Source organism: Chenopodium quinoa, unplaced genomic scaffold (assembly GCF_001683475.1).
Source record: "Chenopodium quinoa cultivar QQ74 unplaced genomic scaffold, ASM168347v1, whole genome shotgun sequence".
NCBI lineage: Eukaryota > Viridiplantae > Streptophyta > Magnoliopsida > Caryophyllales > Amaranthaceae > Chenopodium > Chenopodium quinoa.
The window spans coordinates 1,215,225-1,233,214 of NW_018742334.1; the positions used below are offsets into that span (position 1 = coordinate 1,215,225).

The window sequence follows — 17,990 nt, forward strand, 5'->3', positions numbered from 1 at the left end:
ATTATAATCTGGAATCATAGAGCATTTCAAACTAGGAAAATTTGTGCAAAAGGACGGTGGTCGATTTTGTTTAAAAGGACCTTTAAAGTAAAAATTAGTGAAAAAGAACTTTTAACGTTGTATTAATTATGTTGTGATAGGGTACTAGGCTGAGTTTTTCGCGTGGTCAATGGCAGAGCTCCGGCATTGACTCTCACGTCTTTTGAAAAATTAACCTCATCTACTTTACAATCAATTGTGTGAAATTGCAAAGCTTTTTATTTCCTTGAAGAAATTCTAGTAAAAGACCTTTTTTAAAACTAAAAATAAATCTCTATAAGTAACCAATCGACTGAGTAACACCTGAATAGAATAACCCTTATAAATAAGTAATCTCGGCCACACAATTAAGCACCGTTAATTTATTTTTTTTGACAAGAGCAACACCATTAATTTTAAAATTTGAAGGGAGAAACAACCCAAGCGTTAAAAGATAAACATAGTGTGTAGTATTCGAAATTAGTGATCGATACAAGCACCTTTATTTAATCGCGTACACTAGTATCGCGTACATTAATAGAGATAATTGGACGTCCTTGTTAGCTAGCTAGTAACGCCCTCTCTGAGTACCTGGCTTGTGCTGAGGATCGATCATCTTGCATTGAACGTTGCAAGAATCAAAGCAGAGTCATCGTTTGGGTTAATTTCAGCGAAGGCCGTGCATCCAGTAGTTTGGTCCGTGTAGTTACTTTCTTTGCTAGATTTATCCAGTTTTTCTTCGATAACATTCCAATCTATGTTGTCGAAGTCCTTTTTATTGCCAGTTTCAACATATACCTGAAACATAAATAAGCTTATGCTTCCTATTAATGATTTTGAAGGACAAATTCGACCCATTGTCATTCATAATCAGACCACATTAGATCAAATTACTAGTGTAAAAATAATTGAAAATTGTACTGTCATCCTTAATATGACTATCATTATACTCTGTTTTTTGCTATTTTTTTTATCAAACTTATTAAAAATTATTTTTCTTTTATAAAAGTACATATTTTTAAATTTCAAATATTGATTATGAGTTTTTTTTTTTTTTTAAAAAAAACCATTTTTTTAATTAAGTTTGACCGGCAAAAAATAAATAAATAATATCATCCAATCAAAAGTAATTATAGTGTAGTAATCTTAAAGATGACTATTATAGAAACAATAATATCTATAAATAATACGGAGTAGTCGGACTAGATCATACCAGAACAAAATTAAACTTAAAATATTCAAATCAAAATAACTTTATGATCTCGATATATATAAGTTTGAATAGTACTCCGACATATTACCTGGTTGTTGGGAGGAACCGCGCCACCGGTAACAATAGGCGCAGACCAAGCCAAGAGCCATGCACCTTGAGTTGTTTGATTGACCTGGCCATAGTACACTACTGCGCCCTTGGAGCCATAAACAGGGTCCGGCGAATGGCCAAAATTATCTGAAGTTTTGGGGCTCATGCCAGAAGGATAAAAAGAAACCACACTTCCATACCAATCATTGTATTGGAGAAACATCAGCCCAATATCCTTGGTTTCATTACTCATTCCGACCAGCGCAGCTCTATGTCCTTGACGATTGTTCCTTATTATTGGTTTTTCTATCACTTTTGCCTCTGCTTTTTGCATCTCATTTTCCTTGTTTGTTACACATTCCACCTCTATTTGTCTGTTCATGTCTCTCAACGCTAAACTTTGATATGGATCGGCCTGTATTTGATCATTGATATATTTAATTTTTTATGTATTAACGAAAGTATACAGAAAAATAAAGTTTATAAATTCAACAATATTTATAATACTATTTCCAATGACTAACAAATAATACATCATTGTTTAGTCTATAATAAGCTAAGTTCGGTCTATTAGACTGGTTTATTTGTACCTTTTAGCGTTTAAGTTTCAATTCTCACTATGGGCACTTTAAAAGGTAAAAATGTCATCTCTTACTCTTTTTCCCTGACCACTCTAAAGAGTGAGCATAGCCAGCTAACCCAAACAAGGTTTAAAAATGTCACAACTCTAGTTTGAGTAAGATAAATGGTATAAATTAATTAATGATTTATAATAATACGACATGAGAATGGTATGACATACATGACATGATGATAAAACTAGCAACAATAGCAATACAAATATGTTTCCTTAAAAAATAGCCATAAAATTAACATATGCAAACTAATAATAATAAGCGAGATAAAGAGAACTAACCTTGAGTGTTGAAAATTTGAGACTATATGATGCTGGTTGATAAGGTGTCTCCAGTTCTCCACTATAATTATGCTTTGCGTTGCACTATTTATTGTAGTTTACACTTGAGAGATGAGAGATACGAAGTATTAAAGAACGGAAGGAAAAAAAAAAGTAATGGCTGACATAGGAATTGAATTCCCACACGTTTCCATGAATTTTTAATTCTTTTTGTTTTTTTTTCAAGCAAACCACATGTATCTAATTTTATAACTCAAAAAATATTACTCCGTAATTTGTTTTATATAATGTAAAACTGAGGTAGTATTTTATATCTATTCAAAAATAAATAAATAAAAAGGTAGTATTTTATATTCCTTTTGCTTTTATATCATTTCATTTCAAATATTCCCCTTTAATAAATATATATACTTCCTCCGTTTCTTTTTAGTTGACACGTTTCTTTAGTCATGTTTGTCAATGCATAAATTAAATCGTTAATATCTTTGATTACTGATAAGCAAAAAATATAAAAATTGATATTATAAAAATAATTTGATAAGCAAAAATTATAAAAATTTCCAATATATTCTATTGCTTTCTTTTTCTTTTGCATTTTAATGAGCCTTAGGCTTTTGAAAAATGTTGATAGGGGTATGTGGGGCTTGCACATAAAGGGACCGGTTCCAACTTTACTTAAATTTTCGTCAATAGGAGAAAATTTTGCAATGGTTTGTAGCCATTGTAATTATTAAATTATGGTCATACATTTGTCAATATAATTCCATGTCATTCATTAAGTTGACTTAGGGATGTTCTGCTCAGCTTAATTTCAGTTCACTTCAATTCCTAATTTCCTTCTCTCATAAACAATTCATTTCAGCTCTATTTAGTTTAGTTTAGTTCAGCCTCAATAAGTCCAGTTCAATTTATTTAATTTGTTTGTAGTAAATCGAAACAGACCCTTTGAACAACTTTTACTTTAATTATGTAGTAAAAATATTGGTTTCTCTTTCTCAAAATCAAACAATTGCAATTTCTCCTTTCTCTCTAATCTCTCTAGTCCTCATGATGCTCCAAAATCAAAACTACATCTGCCAAAATTCCATCAATCTTCATCTCCTCTCACCTTTCTTCTATTTTTGTGATTTTATGTGCTACCATAGTACCATGAATAATTTATTGATGCTATTTGATTATAACTAATCTGATCCGATCGAACTCCTAACGTTATACATATAGTGTATGGAAATTAAATTCCAATTTCTCATCAAGACCACATGTCAAGGCTGTAATTATTGTTGGAACTATTCGTCGATGGAGAAGCAGTTATGAATAAATGGAGATTTAGCGTTTTTTTAATGCTAAAAGTAGTTTTATTTAGATTAATTTTGCTTAGGGTTAAAATAAATAAATAAATAAATAAAATCATAGTAGTTAAACATATGAATGGATAAGATCTTCTCCTTCAAAATAGAGGGTTTAGAACAAAAGTAATATAGTGATCATAATTTTTATTTATGTAGCCATTGAATACTCTTTCCCATCAATAGGATTACTACATTACTAAAATTACAATACAAACAATAAATGATGCTAATAATATTACTGTATACAGAAATCTGTTATAAAGTCAATTCCATACATACTAATTATCTCACGTATGAAAACTTCATGCACTATATAATAGATATTCACATAGTTTTACATGCGGTCAACCATCATATATGGGGTTACTTTGTTAAATTAGTGCTACAGGGATTAACTACATGGGTTATTTTGTCAGTGTGTTAAGCTGTGTATTTAGTAGTGTATTGTATAGTTAGCTCTTTGGGCTATATGTGCTTATAAGCCCGATTTATTTTGTATATATACGCTGATCTACAGTAATACAAACCACGGAAAATTAATTCGTGACATGATATCGGAGCTTCTACATTCTAAACCCTAAAAACCCTTTAAAAAAAATTCTATTCTCGCTAATTTTCACTAATCGACATGGGTGAAGAAGGCAAGATTTTAATCATTTTATTAAAATTACTAATAACACTGTAGCATCAGCATTAGCAACAGTTTCAGTGAAGGTCAGGCCTCCAAGAGTTAAGATTTTACAACCCATTAACATACTTAGCGGTACCATATTCAAAGAGCTAGGGGACAAGGCTGCTAGCAGAAAAAATTACATCATTTAGATTTTAGACTATCCAGAGGCTTATCCCTACTAAGCTTTGGATGAATCCTACAAAAGGCGATTGATATCTCCGGCTTCTATCTAGTCATCCTAGCAACTTGATTAGCTTCACACACTTGGTCCTGCGACCCTTGCCTTAATGATAGCCTACGTACCTAGCTGCTAGAGGAGTTCCCTACATTCATCATATATGCATTACTGAGCTCATCCCACACTTTAGAGCAAAGAGTGACACGCACCTTGAATAGCAAATCAAAGTGCAAGCAATAACCGTAGTAATGAGTAAAAGTTCCAAGTGTAATAATGCATGTCTAGCCAAAATGATGGACAAAGGTAAAATTAGAGGCTAAGGGCATGTTCTCTTACGTTGAAATTCAATTCAATTCAATTCAGTTCAGTTCAGTTCAGCTCCTAATTTCCTTCTCTTATAAAATATTCATTTCAGTTTAGTTCAGTTCAACTCAGTTCAGTTCAGTTCAGTTCAGCTGAGTTCGGTAAATGAGAACAGGCCCTAAGTATAGTAAAGAGAAAATAAAATTAGGGATAAAAGCATGAAACTAATAATAACGTAGGGCTCATTATTATTGAAGTAGTAAATAGATATAACATAGATGTGCATGCATGGTACGTAGCTAGTTAGCTAGCTAGGAAAGAAACTAACTGTTGAATTGACTACCTTAATATTTTGATGATTGACTTACATAAAACAAACTCTGACTAATGATGTTTATGAGTCTTGGTTGAACAGAAAGATTCAGGTACACAAATACATGTTCCGGAGTAGGAACAACAAAGTTTGGAAGACTTGATGATGAATGCAAGCTTTCAAGATGTCCTCACAACTCTATATACTTAGTTACTCAGTGTATGAACTTAAGAAACAAAAGTGTTGGAAGGAACTAAGAAGAAACATGAAGTTCCTGAAGGAACCTGAAGTTCCTGAAGGAACTTGACGACTGACGGATGACTCAGAAAAGTTTTTAACAGTTTTCAAAATCCTTAATTTAAGGAAGAGATAAAATCAGTTTGAAAATATTGGGATAAAATCAGTTGAAAAGATTTATTTTATAAATAAATAAAATCTAAATAATTCTTTAATTTAAAAGATAAATTTATTTTAAATTAATTAATTGTTTAAATATCTTTTTAATAAATAAATATTTATCTTTTTAATAATTTTTCTTTTAAACTGATTTTTGACTTGGTAAAATTCTGTTTGCTTAAAAACAGGATGCACGTTGGATTTGGGAGTCAAGTTAGTGAAATCATGGTTCTCAACTTCCTCCACTTACATCCCAACTTCCCAGTATAGGTGAACGTGGGATTGAGGGGGAAGTAGGAACATGATGGAAGCTTGGATAATCTCCCTATAAAAACAGATCAACGTTAAGTTTTGAAAGTGTGGAAAAACAATTTTAAGTACTCTGAGCATAGAGTTTCAAAGTGTTTAAAAGAGAAGTTCCTTCCACCCTTAGTCTCTTAAGTTCTTTAAGAAATACTTGTAATCATTGTGTAATTGGGTTTGGGTTGTGAGAGTTGTAAAGTGTGAGATTTGAGAGAGTTGTTTACACTGTACAAGTGATTCGGAGTAGAATCACAAAGTGTGAGAAACTGTGATTGAGGGATCACAGTTGGGTAACTTGAGTTCCTCACGGAACTTGAGTCTAGGCAACGTATTAGTGATTGTAAATCATTTTTACATAGTGAATTTATTCATTGCCTATCTCAGTGTCTTTTCTCTTAGTAGTAGATTTAATTCCGCAAAATTTACCATAGTCTACATACACTACAATTCACCCCCCCCTCTTGTAGTATACATTGTTCTATCAATTGGTATCAGAGCAAGGAACTCGGAAAAGCAGGAAGCCCTGTCGAGTCAAGTTCCTGGAGGAACAATGTCAAAGGACGAGAGACTAGCTGAAGGTTACTCTACACAAAGACCACCACTCTTCAATGGGAAGTACTATGCCTATTGAAGACAAGGATGGAGATGTTCATACAGTCCGAGAATTATCAAGTCTGGCGAGCTATCGAAGTAGGAGATTACGAGGTAACCAAGACCAATGCAGAAAATGAGGTAATTCCTAAACCTATCTCTGAATATGATAGAAATGACTTTGAGAAGAAAGAGATTAATGCTACTGCTAAAAAACTCCTAGTTTGGGGTTTAGGGCCAGATGAACACACTCGTGTTATGGGATGTAAAACAGCAAAAGAAATATGGGATTTACTAGAAATAACCCACGAAGGAACTCATGAAGTCAAACGTTCTAAAATTGATATACTGCTTTCTAAATATGAACGTTTTGAAATGGGTTCAAAAGAAACTATTCAAGAAATGTTTACTCGTTTTAAAAATATTACTAATGAATTAGTTTCTCTTGGTAGAGTTGTTCCTATGGATGAACAGGTACGCAAAATTCTAAGAAGCCTTCCTGAAGATGAACGGTGGAGAGCCAAAGTGGCTGCTTTGCAGGAATCAAAGGACTTTACAACCTTTAACCTTGAACAACTTGCAGGTTCCTTGATAACTCATGAGCTTCACCTATCAAACAAAAGTCAAGAAAGCTCAAAAAGCCGAGGAATCGCTTTAAAAGTTGCCCAACCAAGTGATGAGGATTCCGAATCTGGAGAGGAAGAAGCTGCCATGCTAGTCAGGAAGTTAAAAAAGTTGTACCGCAACAAAAGGTTTGGTGACCAAAAGAAAAGGAACTTCAAGAAGAACCAATACTCCAAGGAAACAGGAGGTTGCCACAAATGTGGGAACACAGATCACTTCATCAAGGAATGCCCTCTCTGGGAATCAGAAAAAGGAAAAGGCAAAATAAAGGAACACGGAAAATCTAATACTCCTAACTTTTCAAAATCTGATTACAGGAAAGCCATGATAGCTGCGTGGGGAGACACAAGTTCTGAGGATGAAGAAGAATCCACGGAAGAAGAAACTGCAAACCTGTGTTTGATGGCTAAACACAGTGAAAGGTCAAAGGAGGTAAATCTCGAACCTAAATTTCTGAAATCCCTGTCAAAAGACAAATTAATTTCTTTGCTCATAGAAACATTGGATGAATATAAAGAAATATGTCTTAAACTTGGACAAAATGAAAAAGCTCTAGAAATCTATAAGGATCATATGAAATATTTGAATAGTTCAAGAACAGATGTTCAGGGAAGATTCTTTGATTTGCTAGATAGAAATACTATGCTTAAAGAAACACTGGAAAGAGTCAAAAATGAAAATATCATGTTAAATGTTGAATTGACTCAGTATAAATTGCTATGCACTAACATTGATTCTTATAATGCTCTTCAATTGCCTTTAGTAACCTTTAATGATGATCTTGAAAATTTGAAAAAAGAATTGCAGGTTACTAAAGACAAAAATGAGTTCCTTGAAAAGGATCTAGAAAGAGCAAGAAACAATGAGAGTGTAATCCACATGGGAGTTCCAAAGTGGATACTTGAAGCTCAAACCAGAAGGACAGAAGGTTTGGGTTTCAACCACAAAAAGAAGAGTAGTAGTAAAAAGAAAAACTATGTGGAACTTCCTAGTGAGACTGTGTGTTCCTTCTGTGGCAAGTCAGGACACAAAGATACTGAATGCAAAAGAAAGGAACTTAAGTCCACTAAAAATATAGTTTATGTATGGCAAAAGAAAAATGAGTCTGTTGTATCAACGAAGGAACCCATGAAAGATGGGGTTCCTGAATCTAACCCTTAGTTTCTTTTGCAGGTCGTAGTGAGGGGAACAACCAATGGTACCTCGATAGTGGTTGTTCCAAGCACATGACAGGAGATGAATCAAGATTTCTCTCACTGACGGCCTATACAGGAGGAACTGTGACCTTTGGTGATAATAAGAAAGGCAGCATTGTTGCCGTAGGAAAAGTTGGAAGGTCAAGTTCCCAAGCTATTGATAACGTTTTTTTAGTCGAGGGCCTCAAACACAGCTTATTAAGCATATCACAATTTTGTGATAAAGGAAACTCAGTAAGTTTTGATTCTGAAAAATGTAGCATCATTCAGAATGACACTGGGAAAGTTTTGCTGGAAGGAACTCGGAAAGGGAACACTTATACAGTGGATCTCAATACAGTTCCGAGGAACAACTTAACTTGCCTCAGTGTCATTGAGGATGATCCTTTACTGTGGCATAAACGTTTTGGTCATGAAAGTTTCTCTTTGATTGATAAATTAAGAACAAGGAACTTGGTAGAGGGACTTCCTTCAATCAAGTTCCTATGTGACAAAATTTGTGATGCTTGTGTGAAAGGAAAACAGGTCAGATCATCCTTTAAATCCAAGAAAATGGTGAGTTTCACGAAACCTTTAGAGTTAATTCATATGGATTTGTGTGGTCCTATGAGGATTCAAAGTAGAAGTGGAAAGAAGTATGTCTTAGTAATTGTTGATGATTATTCTAGATTCACATGGGTAATTTTTATGTCTAGCAAAGATGAGACTTTTGATGAGTTTGTCACATTTTTCAGGAGAATTCAAAAGTCCACCGGACATCAACTGATACACCTTAGATCTGATCATGGCACTGAATTTGAGAATTTTAAATTTGATGATTTATGCAGGGAACAAGGCTTAATTCATAACTTCTCAGCTCCAAGAACTCCACAGCAAAATGGAGTTGTGGAAAGGAAGAACAGAACCTTAGAAGACATGGCTCGAACCATGTTAATAGCCAGCGATCTTCCAAGGAACTTCTGGGCAGAAGCCGTGAATACAGCCTGTTATATTATAAATCGTGTCATGCTAAGGCCTATATTAAATAAGACACCCTATGAACTTATGAAAGGCAGAAAACCGAATATATCTCATCTGAGAGCATTTGGTTGTAAATGTTTTGTGCATAATAATGGTAAAAGGAACATAGGGAAATTCGATGAAAGAAGTGATGAAGCCGTATTTCTCGGATATGCTACTAACAGTAAAGCGTATAGAGTTTACAATAAACGCACTATGTGTGTTGAGGAAAGTGTGCATGTTATATTTGATGAAACTAATCCACTTCCATGTACACAGGAACATGAGGACTATGACTTTGAAATTGGTCTAGTACGTCCTCAAGAACAAGAAGAAGATGCAGTAATTCCAAATAAGCAGCCAACTCGATTAAATGAAAATCATGAAAATCCAGAGAAGGAACTCGACATACAGACTGAAGTTCCTTTGAGAGAACATCCTCAGAATGAAGAACCTGCCGAGGAACCAATAACACAAGAGGAAATCACTGAAGAAGAAGAAACTGGCTCAGAAAATAAGAATAGTCGAGTTACTATCCAAACCTTCCAGCCCAAACCTTGGAAGCACCAAAAGTCACACCCACTGGACAAAATTATTAGTGACTTATGCAAAGGAACTCAGACTAGATCGCAAATGAGGAACTTCTGTGCCTTCAATGCTTTTCTATCTACTTTGGAACCTCGCAACCATAAAGAAGCCTTAGAAGACCCTGACTGGATTTTATCCATGCAAGAGGAACTTAATGAATTCGAAAGAAATCAGGTATGGCATCTTGAACCTAAGCCACTAGATAAAAAGGTCATAGGTTTAAAATGGGTCTTTCGAAACAAACTTGATGAATATGGTACAATTGTAAGAAATAAGGCTAGGTTGGTTGTAAAGGGATATAACCAACAGGAAGGTATTGATTTTGAGGAAACATTTGCTCCTGTTGCTAGACTTGAGACTATTAGAATTTTAATATCTTTTACTGCTTTTATGGGTTTAAAACTGTATCAGATGGACGTAAAGTGTGCGTTTTTGAATGGTTTATTAAAAGAAACAGTTTACGTCGATCAACCCCCTGGATTCAAGAATCCAAACTTTCCAAACCATGTTTTTAAACTTGATAAGGCTCTCTACGGGCTAAAACAGGCTCCAAGAGCATGGTACGAAAGACTGTCCAAGTTCCTTTTGGAAAATGATTTTAAACGAGGAAAAATTGATAAAACTTTGTTTTTAAAATCTAAAGGAACTCATCTCTTAGTTGTGCAGATCTATGTTGATGATATTATATTTGGTGCAACTAACGAATCTTTGTGCAAGTACTTTGTTGACTTGATGTGCAGTGAGTTCCAAATGAGCATGATGGGGGAACTCAATTTCTTTTTAGGACTGCAGATCAAACAAACAGAATCAGGAATATTTATACATCAGCAAAAATATGTCAAGGAACTCCTGAAAAAGTATAACCTTGACAGCGGAAAGACTAACCACACTCCTATGGGAACTAACTCTAGGTTAGACGAAGATCCCTCAGGAACTTGTGTGGACCAGACAAAGTACAGAGGTATGATTGGTTCCTTACTATACTTAACTGCAAGTAGACCTGACATTTCTTTTAGTGTTGGTCTGTGTGCTAGGTTCCAATCAAACCCCAAAGAATCGCATCTAACAGCCGTCAAGAGAATACTGAGATATCTCAAAGGAACTGACGACTTGAGTTTATTCTACCCAAGAAGTGACACATATGATCTTACTGGATTTGCCGATGCCGAATATGCTGGGGATTTGGTGAATAGAAAAAGTACATCAGGTATGGTCCAATTCCTAGGATCTTTTTTAGTTTCTTGGAGTTCCAAGAAACAGAATACAGTTGCTCTATCCACAGCAGACGCAGAATACGTAGCAGCTGCTGCATATAAAACAACAATTACGTGATTTTGGCATAGTTCTTGAATGTGTTCCAATATACTGTGATAATACAAGTGCTATTTGCATATCAAAAGATCCAGTACATCATTCACGTGTAAAGCATATTCATGTTAGGCATCATTTTCTAAAAGACAATGTGGAAAAAGGCTCTATTAAACTAGAATTTGTACAAACTGAATATCAAATTGATGACATTCTAACAAAGTCTTTGAGTAGAGAAAAATTCGAAAAGATGCGATTGGAACTCGGAATGATAAAGCTGAATTGAGCAGTTCTTCTTGGAACCCCAAGGTATGTCTTAGTGAAACAACTGAGCAATTGCTATATATAACCTTGGTGTGAAAAACATAATCTCGAATCTTGCAATGAAAGAGTGTGTAATTCTAATGAGTATGTGATCATGTGATTATGTTGATGAAGAAGACAAATTAAGCCATATTATTTTCCAAGTTCCTTTTTGTAAAGCTCTGTACATGTTAACCAGTATTTTACTTTGAAGTAACTTACTGGCAATTTTTTTTCTTTCGTAGTTTTTATTTTTCTTTATTTTTCAATTTTTATTTTTATCTTTTTATTATTTTTGTTATCTTATAAATTTAAAAACAACAAAAAGATTTTTTTTCTCAATTAGATTTTATCTTATTTTTTTTAATTTTTTATCATTGTCAAAATAAATCACAACCTTTTCTCTATCCCACTAAACTCTCAACCGTCACCTATCTTTTCACCTCACTTACCACACGCACCCGCTCACCTTAAAAAACCCCAAAACACCAACCGCCACTTCCAACCTTCAAAGTTCCTCTAACCAATGAAGAAACCCACCCCTTTAAACCAGAAAACATACTCCATGAAAAATCCCTCTCAAAATTAAGCCTTAAAGTTGTTCGTGGAAAAGTTTGTTTTATTACCGATGTACACTCGGAATCTGAGGAAGAGGAAGATCAACGTGAGGGGGAACTGAATGAGAGGGAAAGCATTGATGAGGAGGAAGACAGTGAGAAGGAAGAAGTAAAAGAGGAAGACAGTGAGAAGGAAGCAGTAAAAGAGGAAGAAAACGGTGAGAAAGAAAAAGAAAAGAAAGAGAAAGACAGTGAGAAAAATGATGAAAAAGAAGAGGAAACAGAGAGTGAAAAAGAAGAGGAAAAAGAGAGTGAAAAAGAGAAAAAGTGTAGTAGAGAGGGAAACAGAAGAAGAAAGAAATAGAGAGTGAGAAGGAGGAAAAAGATGACAAAGAGGAGTTAGTGAAAGAGCTACTCAAGGAAATTTGGAGGCTCTGTTAAACAAACTGTCCCTGTAACAGGTAGAAAAAGGAGAAGCGTTAGACTTGCTTCTTCTAAACCCAGAACACTAAGATCTCAGCCTGTTATTATTGTTGAATTGGATGATGATACATCTAAAGTTTCTGAAGGAACTTCCACCCAAGTTCCTCAGGGACCGTCTTCCCTTGTTTCTGAAGGAACTCCATCACCACCCCCTATTCCTTCCTCTGTTCACCAAACCACACCTTCTCCACCTGCTTCACAGCCTCGTATTTCTGGTTTCGGCTTCAGTGCTTTTAGCTCTGGTCCAAGTTCCTTGCAAATCCAGGAGGAACTTCAGCTTTTGTCCACTACACTTACACAGAGTATAACTAACCTTTCTTCTAAAGTGGATAACCTGGCTACTAAAGTTGAGGGGCTGCAAACTCATATGCTTTCTCTGGAAGATAAAGTAAATGCTCATATGGACTCCTCGGCTCAGGAACTCAAAGCTAAAGTGAAGCAAAGTTGTTACAAGACCATTCTCGATGCGATCAAGGATGTTACCTTACCATGAAGCTGCTACCATTTCCTAGCCCTTTGCAAAACAAACCTACCCCACTCTTTCTTGTGATTTATTAAACAGTGATATTGTCCTTCAATTTTATTTTGTTTGGCTTGTTTTGAACACTTTATTTTGTTTTTATTTCGGTTTGTATTAAACTGGCTAAGTTTGTCTTTGAAATTGATGTTTTCATTTTGGTTGCATATGAACTGTGTGCGCATGCTTAATCGTTCATGAATTCAGATTTACTACTCCCTCCGTAGTTTAGTACTATATATAGCATGCTCTTTCTATCATTTTGATAATGTCAAAAGGGGGAAGAGAAGAACAAACTCAGAAAGCTGGACTCAAACCGATTCACTTCAAGTCTTCATCATTTAAGTAAAGGTATAAATTTCACAATTTATTAATTTCATGAATGATGCAGACTTCTTTATCCTTAGTTTATTTTATTTCTTTAAATAATTTAATTGTTTTATTTAAGTATTGGTTACTCTGATTGCTTGGATGTTTGTTTTGTTTAACCGAGTTTGTTTTTGTTTGTCATCATCAAAAAGGGGGAATATTGTTGAATTGACTACCTTAATATTTTGATGATTGACTTACATAAAACAAACTCTGACTAATGATGTTTATGAGTCTTGGTTGAACAGAAAGATTCAGGTACACAAATACATGTTCCGGAGTAGGAACAACAAAGTTTGGAAGACTTGATGATGAATGCAAGCTTTCAAGATGTCCTCACAACTCTATATACTTAGTTACTCAGTGTATGAACTTAAGAAACAAAAGTGTTGGAAGGAACTAAGAAGAAACATGAAGTTCCTGAAGGAACCTGAAGTTCCTGAAGGAACTTGACGATTGACGGATGACTCAGAAAAGTTTTTAACAGTTTTCAAAATCCTTAATTTAAGGAAGAGATAAAATCAGTTTGAAAATATTGGGATAAAATCAGTTGAAAAGATTTATTTTATAAATAAATAAAATCTAAATAATTCTTTAATTTAAAAGATAAATTTATTTTAAATTAATTAATTGTTTAAATATCTTTTTAATAAATAAATATTTATCTTTTTAATAATTTTTCTTTTAAACTGATTTTTGACTTGGTAAAATTCTGTTTGCTTAAAAACAGGATGCACGTTGGATTTGGGAGTCAAGTTAGTGAAATCATGGTTCTCAACTTCCTCCACTTACATCCCAACTTCCCAGTATAGGTGAACGTGGGATTGAGGGGGAAGTAGGAACATGATGGAAGCTTGGATAATCTCCCTATAAAAACAGATCAACGTTAAGTTTTGAAAGTGTGGAAAAACAATTTTAAGTACTCTGAGCATAGAGTTTCAAAGTGTTTAAAAGAGAAGTTCCTTCCACCCTTAGTCTCTTAAGTTCTTTAAGAAATACTTGTAATCATTGTGTAATTGGGTTTGGGTTGTGAGAGTTGTAAAGTGTGAGATTTGAGAGAGTTGTTTACACTGTACAAGTGATTCGGAGTAGAATCACAAAGTGTGAGAAACTGTGATTGAGGGATCACAGTTGGGTAACTTGAGTTCCTCACGGAACTTGAGTCTAGGCAACGTATTAGTGATTGTAAATCATTTTTACATAGTGAATTTATTCATTGCCTATCTCAGTGTCTTTTCTCTTAGTAGTAGATTTAATTCCGCAAATTTACCATAGTCTACATACACTACAATTCACCCCCCCTCTTGTAGTATACATTGTTCTATCACTAACTAACAAATAATTAAAGCACGTACATACATGCATGCATGTTAATTATGATGAGTGAGCCATGCATACTAATTACGAACGAAAGTACGTAGAATTACATAGTTCCAAAATTAGCACCAACAGATGCGAAGTTTTTGCCAGGGAGGATGTTAGCACTGCAGGTGGTCTTGGTAATTGGTTCCATGAAGCTCGAGAAAGTGGATGATACGTCGAGAGAAGCTTCGATTTGGTTCCAATTAATATTCTGGAAATCAGTGGCATCGCCACATTTGACGTAAACCTTGTTAGGATTGTTGGTGGTGGGAAATTTGGGAGCAGACCAAGCCAATAGCCATGCACAACTTTTAGCAGTACTGTTGTTGCCCAAGTACACTACGGCTCCCTTGGATCCATCGTTATCTGTCGCCGAATGAGTAAAGCTGTCGCCTTTGCTGACATCAATGACCGAAGGATATTCACCAGTCATCACTTCCCCATGCCAATCCTGATTCATTGAAAAATTAACCCTTCCAGGGGTGGAGTTCATCATCGAGACGACTGCACTGTTTTGTTGTTGACTATTGGCCGCTGCACCATTGTTCTGTTTCATCCCAATGTTTTTCGCCACCTCTACCATCTTCTCCACAATCTCTTTGTCTTGTGCATTCATCACAACTGTTTCTTGTGCTGAGGCCATTTTTTTCCTTCAGTACCTATAACAAATTTTAACTGCAAATTAGTAATTCAGTTTAACCCGATATATATATATATATATAGATGACTTGCTTTAATATATTTGATAACAAATATAAATGCATACTATATATATGAAGACTCTTCTATGTATATGATATACATGACATTACCTTGATCGGAAGTTCGGATGTTGGTTATTTGTATGCTAGAGATCAGAAGCTTGTGTGTTGCACTGCGCCAATTACCTACCCATCCTTTGCATATTTATACACAAATCCTTACCTTATACATACTTGTTGTACTCCTATTAGCTTCTTCATAACCGTAGTGTATTGAATTCGATCTCTACTTTAGAAATTCACGCACTATTTTTGCATATATTCTCCACTTTAAATTGTCTACCTAGCCTTATTATTTACTTTTGCATATATTCTCTCTTATCATTAATGTGATGATAGATAGGTATATTGTTATCATCTCATTTGGTCCCATATGAATATCAATACTTGTAACTTTGGAAGGTCCACATTTTTTCAAACCAATGCAAGGATATAACTTATATGAGGGATGGGCGGAGAAATTGAGCTGAGGGATATAGCTGGTTAGAGCTTTTCTTCCAGTTTCAAATGATCCTAAGATCGATATTGACATATATATGTAAATGTTATGGCTAAATTTCATGTGGATCTTATGTTTTGTTATGAGATTGTTTCATTATTGGTTCAAAATAATATGGGGTTGTTAAAGTTATAAAGTACAAAATTTTCAAATAAAATCATATGAATCAAATAAACATCCTCCTTACGACTAAAAGATATGTTAGATAAAAACCTTTTAATAAGACTGCATTTTCTAGTTAGGAATATAAGAGTGGGATTTTCCATAATGTACAAAATTAAGCACGGCCGTGCAGGCCTTGGCAGCTTGTTGAAACTTTCTGGAACCTCCTGCACGGACGTGCAAGGTCTGGCACGGCCGTGCAGGGTCTTTTAAGCTCTTTTTTCCATCTTTTCTTCTATATTGCTCCTTTCCTTGGCTTCTTTTAACCATCTTCTTGCTTCTAACCTCGGCTTTGTATCCATGGGCTCCATTTGGTCGTTTTTTTTGAACCTATAATCTCAACAAAAACACCAACAACCCGTGAAGCATAGGATACACAAAAATTGCATAATAATACAGTAAAAATGAACCAAAACGCAAATTTTATCAAGTAAACTAGGTTCAAAACACCCTAAAATCATATCAAATAGCAAGTTATCATGAAACCATCTAATTTGCCTTATAACACTCAATTTGTCCATTCGAAACTTGCACCTATTTCGTAAACTCAAGTCTACCACAAAAATTTTTAACAACATATAATGGTTATATATGGATCCAAACGTCATTATATTACCCTAAAAAATATCCTTTAGGGTCTCAAGACTTTTCTCCACCGAACCCCGTAACGTCAAAAATTACTTAAAATGCGTGGATAATAGCCTTCAATTTTGTAAATGCTTGACCTTTATTTGCTCGGATATAAAAATTGCCGATAAATTTACCATAGTCCCCAATACCCTCCAGGAGTCCAATTGGGTGGGTGGAACCTTCTAATTTTCCTTAAAACGCTCAATTAGCCTGTTTTAAACACTCACCGATTTCGTGAACTCAAGCCTATCGCGGACATTTATGAAAACATATAATGGTTATCTATGGTTCCAAACGTCATTAAATGACCCTAAAATGTATCCTTTATGGTTTCAAGACTTTTCTCCACTGGACCACATAACGTCAAAAATTCCTCAAAAAGCGTGGATAATAGTCTTCAATTTTGAAATATTTTGACCATTTTTTGCCCGAAAATAAAATTTTTCGAGATGTTTACCATGATACCTAATACCCTCCAGGAGTCCAATTGAGTGGGTGAAACCATCTAATTTGCCTAAAAACACTCAATTTGCCTGTTTAAAATTTGCACCGAATTCGTGAACTCAAGCCTACAACGGACATTTATGACTACATATAATGGACATATATGATTCCAAACGTCATTATATGACCCTAAAATGCATCCCCTAGGGTCTCAAGATTTTTCTCCACCAGAACCCGTAACGTCAAAAATTCCTCAAAAAACATGGATAATAGCCTTCAATTTTGGAATTTTTTGACCTTTTTTTTTCCCATAAAGAAAAATTTCCGAGATGTTTACCATGGTACATAATACCCTACGGAAGTCAAATTGGGTGGGTGGAACCATCTAATTTGCCTTATAACACTCAATTTGTCTATTCGAAACTTGCACCGATTTCGTAAACTCAAGCCTACCACGGACATTTATAACAAAATCTAATGGTTATATATGGCTCCAAACGTCATTATATTAACCTAAACTGTATCCTTTAGGGTCTCAAGACTTTTCGCCACTGGACCCCGTAACGTCAAAAATTCCTTAAAATGCGTGGATAATAACCTTCAATAATTTTGAAATTTTTTGACCTTTATTTTCTTGGAAATAAAAATTGTCGAGAAGTTTACCATAGTCCCCAATACCCTCCAGGAGTCCAATTGGGTGGGTGGAACCATCTAATTTGTCTTAAAACGCTCAATTAGCCTGTTCTAAACATTCACCGATTTCTTGAACTCAAGCCTATCACGGGCATTTATGAAAACATATAATGGTTATCTATGGTTCCAAACGTCATTAAATCACTAGTAGA

General features: G+C 34.7%; 2 protein-coding genes across 2 annotated transcripts; both read right to left on the reverse strand.

Moving 5' to 3' along the window:
- Positions 1 to 332: 332 nt before the first annotated feature.
- LOC110693120 (jasmonate-induced protein homolog) lies at positions 333 to 2,359 on the reverse strand. Its single transcript, XM_021870245.1, has 3 exons — positions 2,238 to 2,359; positions 1,320 to 1,736; positions 333 to 816 (listed from the first exon to the last, which is right to left on the reverse strand). Exons 2-3 carry the CDS (start codon positions 1,701 to 1,703, stop codon positions 631 to 633), a joined length of 570 nt encoding a protein of 189 aa, XP_021725937.1. The 5' UTR covers positions 1,704 to 1,736; positions 2,238 to 2,359; the 3' UTR covers positions 333 to 630.
- Positions 2,360 to 4,959: 2,600 nt separating this feature from the next.
- LOC110693132 (jasmonate-induced protein homolog) lies at positions 4,960 to 15,616 on the reverse strand. Its single transcript, XM_021870251.1, has 3 exons — positions 15,462 to 15,616; positions 14,619 to 15,308; positions 4,960 to 5,067 (listed from the first exon to the last, which is right to left on the reverse strand). The coding sequence occupies exon 2, from the start codon at positions 15,290 to 15,292 to the stop codon at positions 14,711 to 14,713; it is 582 nt and encodes a 193-aa protein (XP_021725943.1). The 5' UTR covers positions 15,293 to 15,308; positions 15,462 to 15,616; the 3' UTR covers positions 4,960 to 5,067; positions 14,619 to 14,710.
- Between the last annotated feature and the right edge of the window lie 2,374 nt (positions 15,617 to 17,990).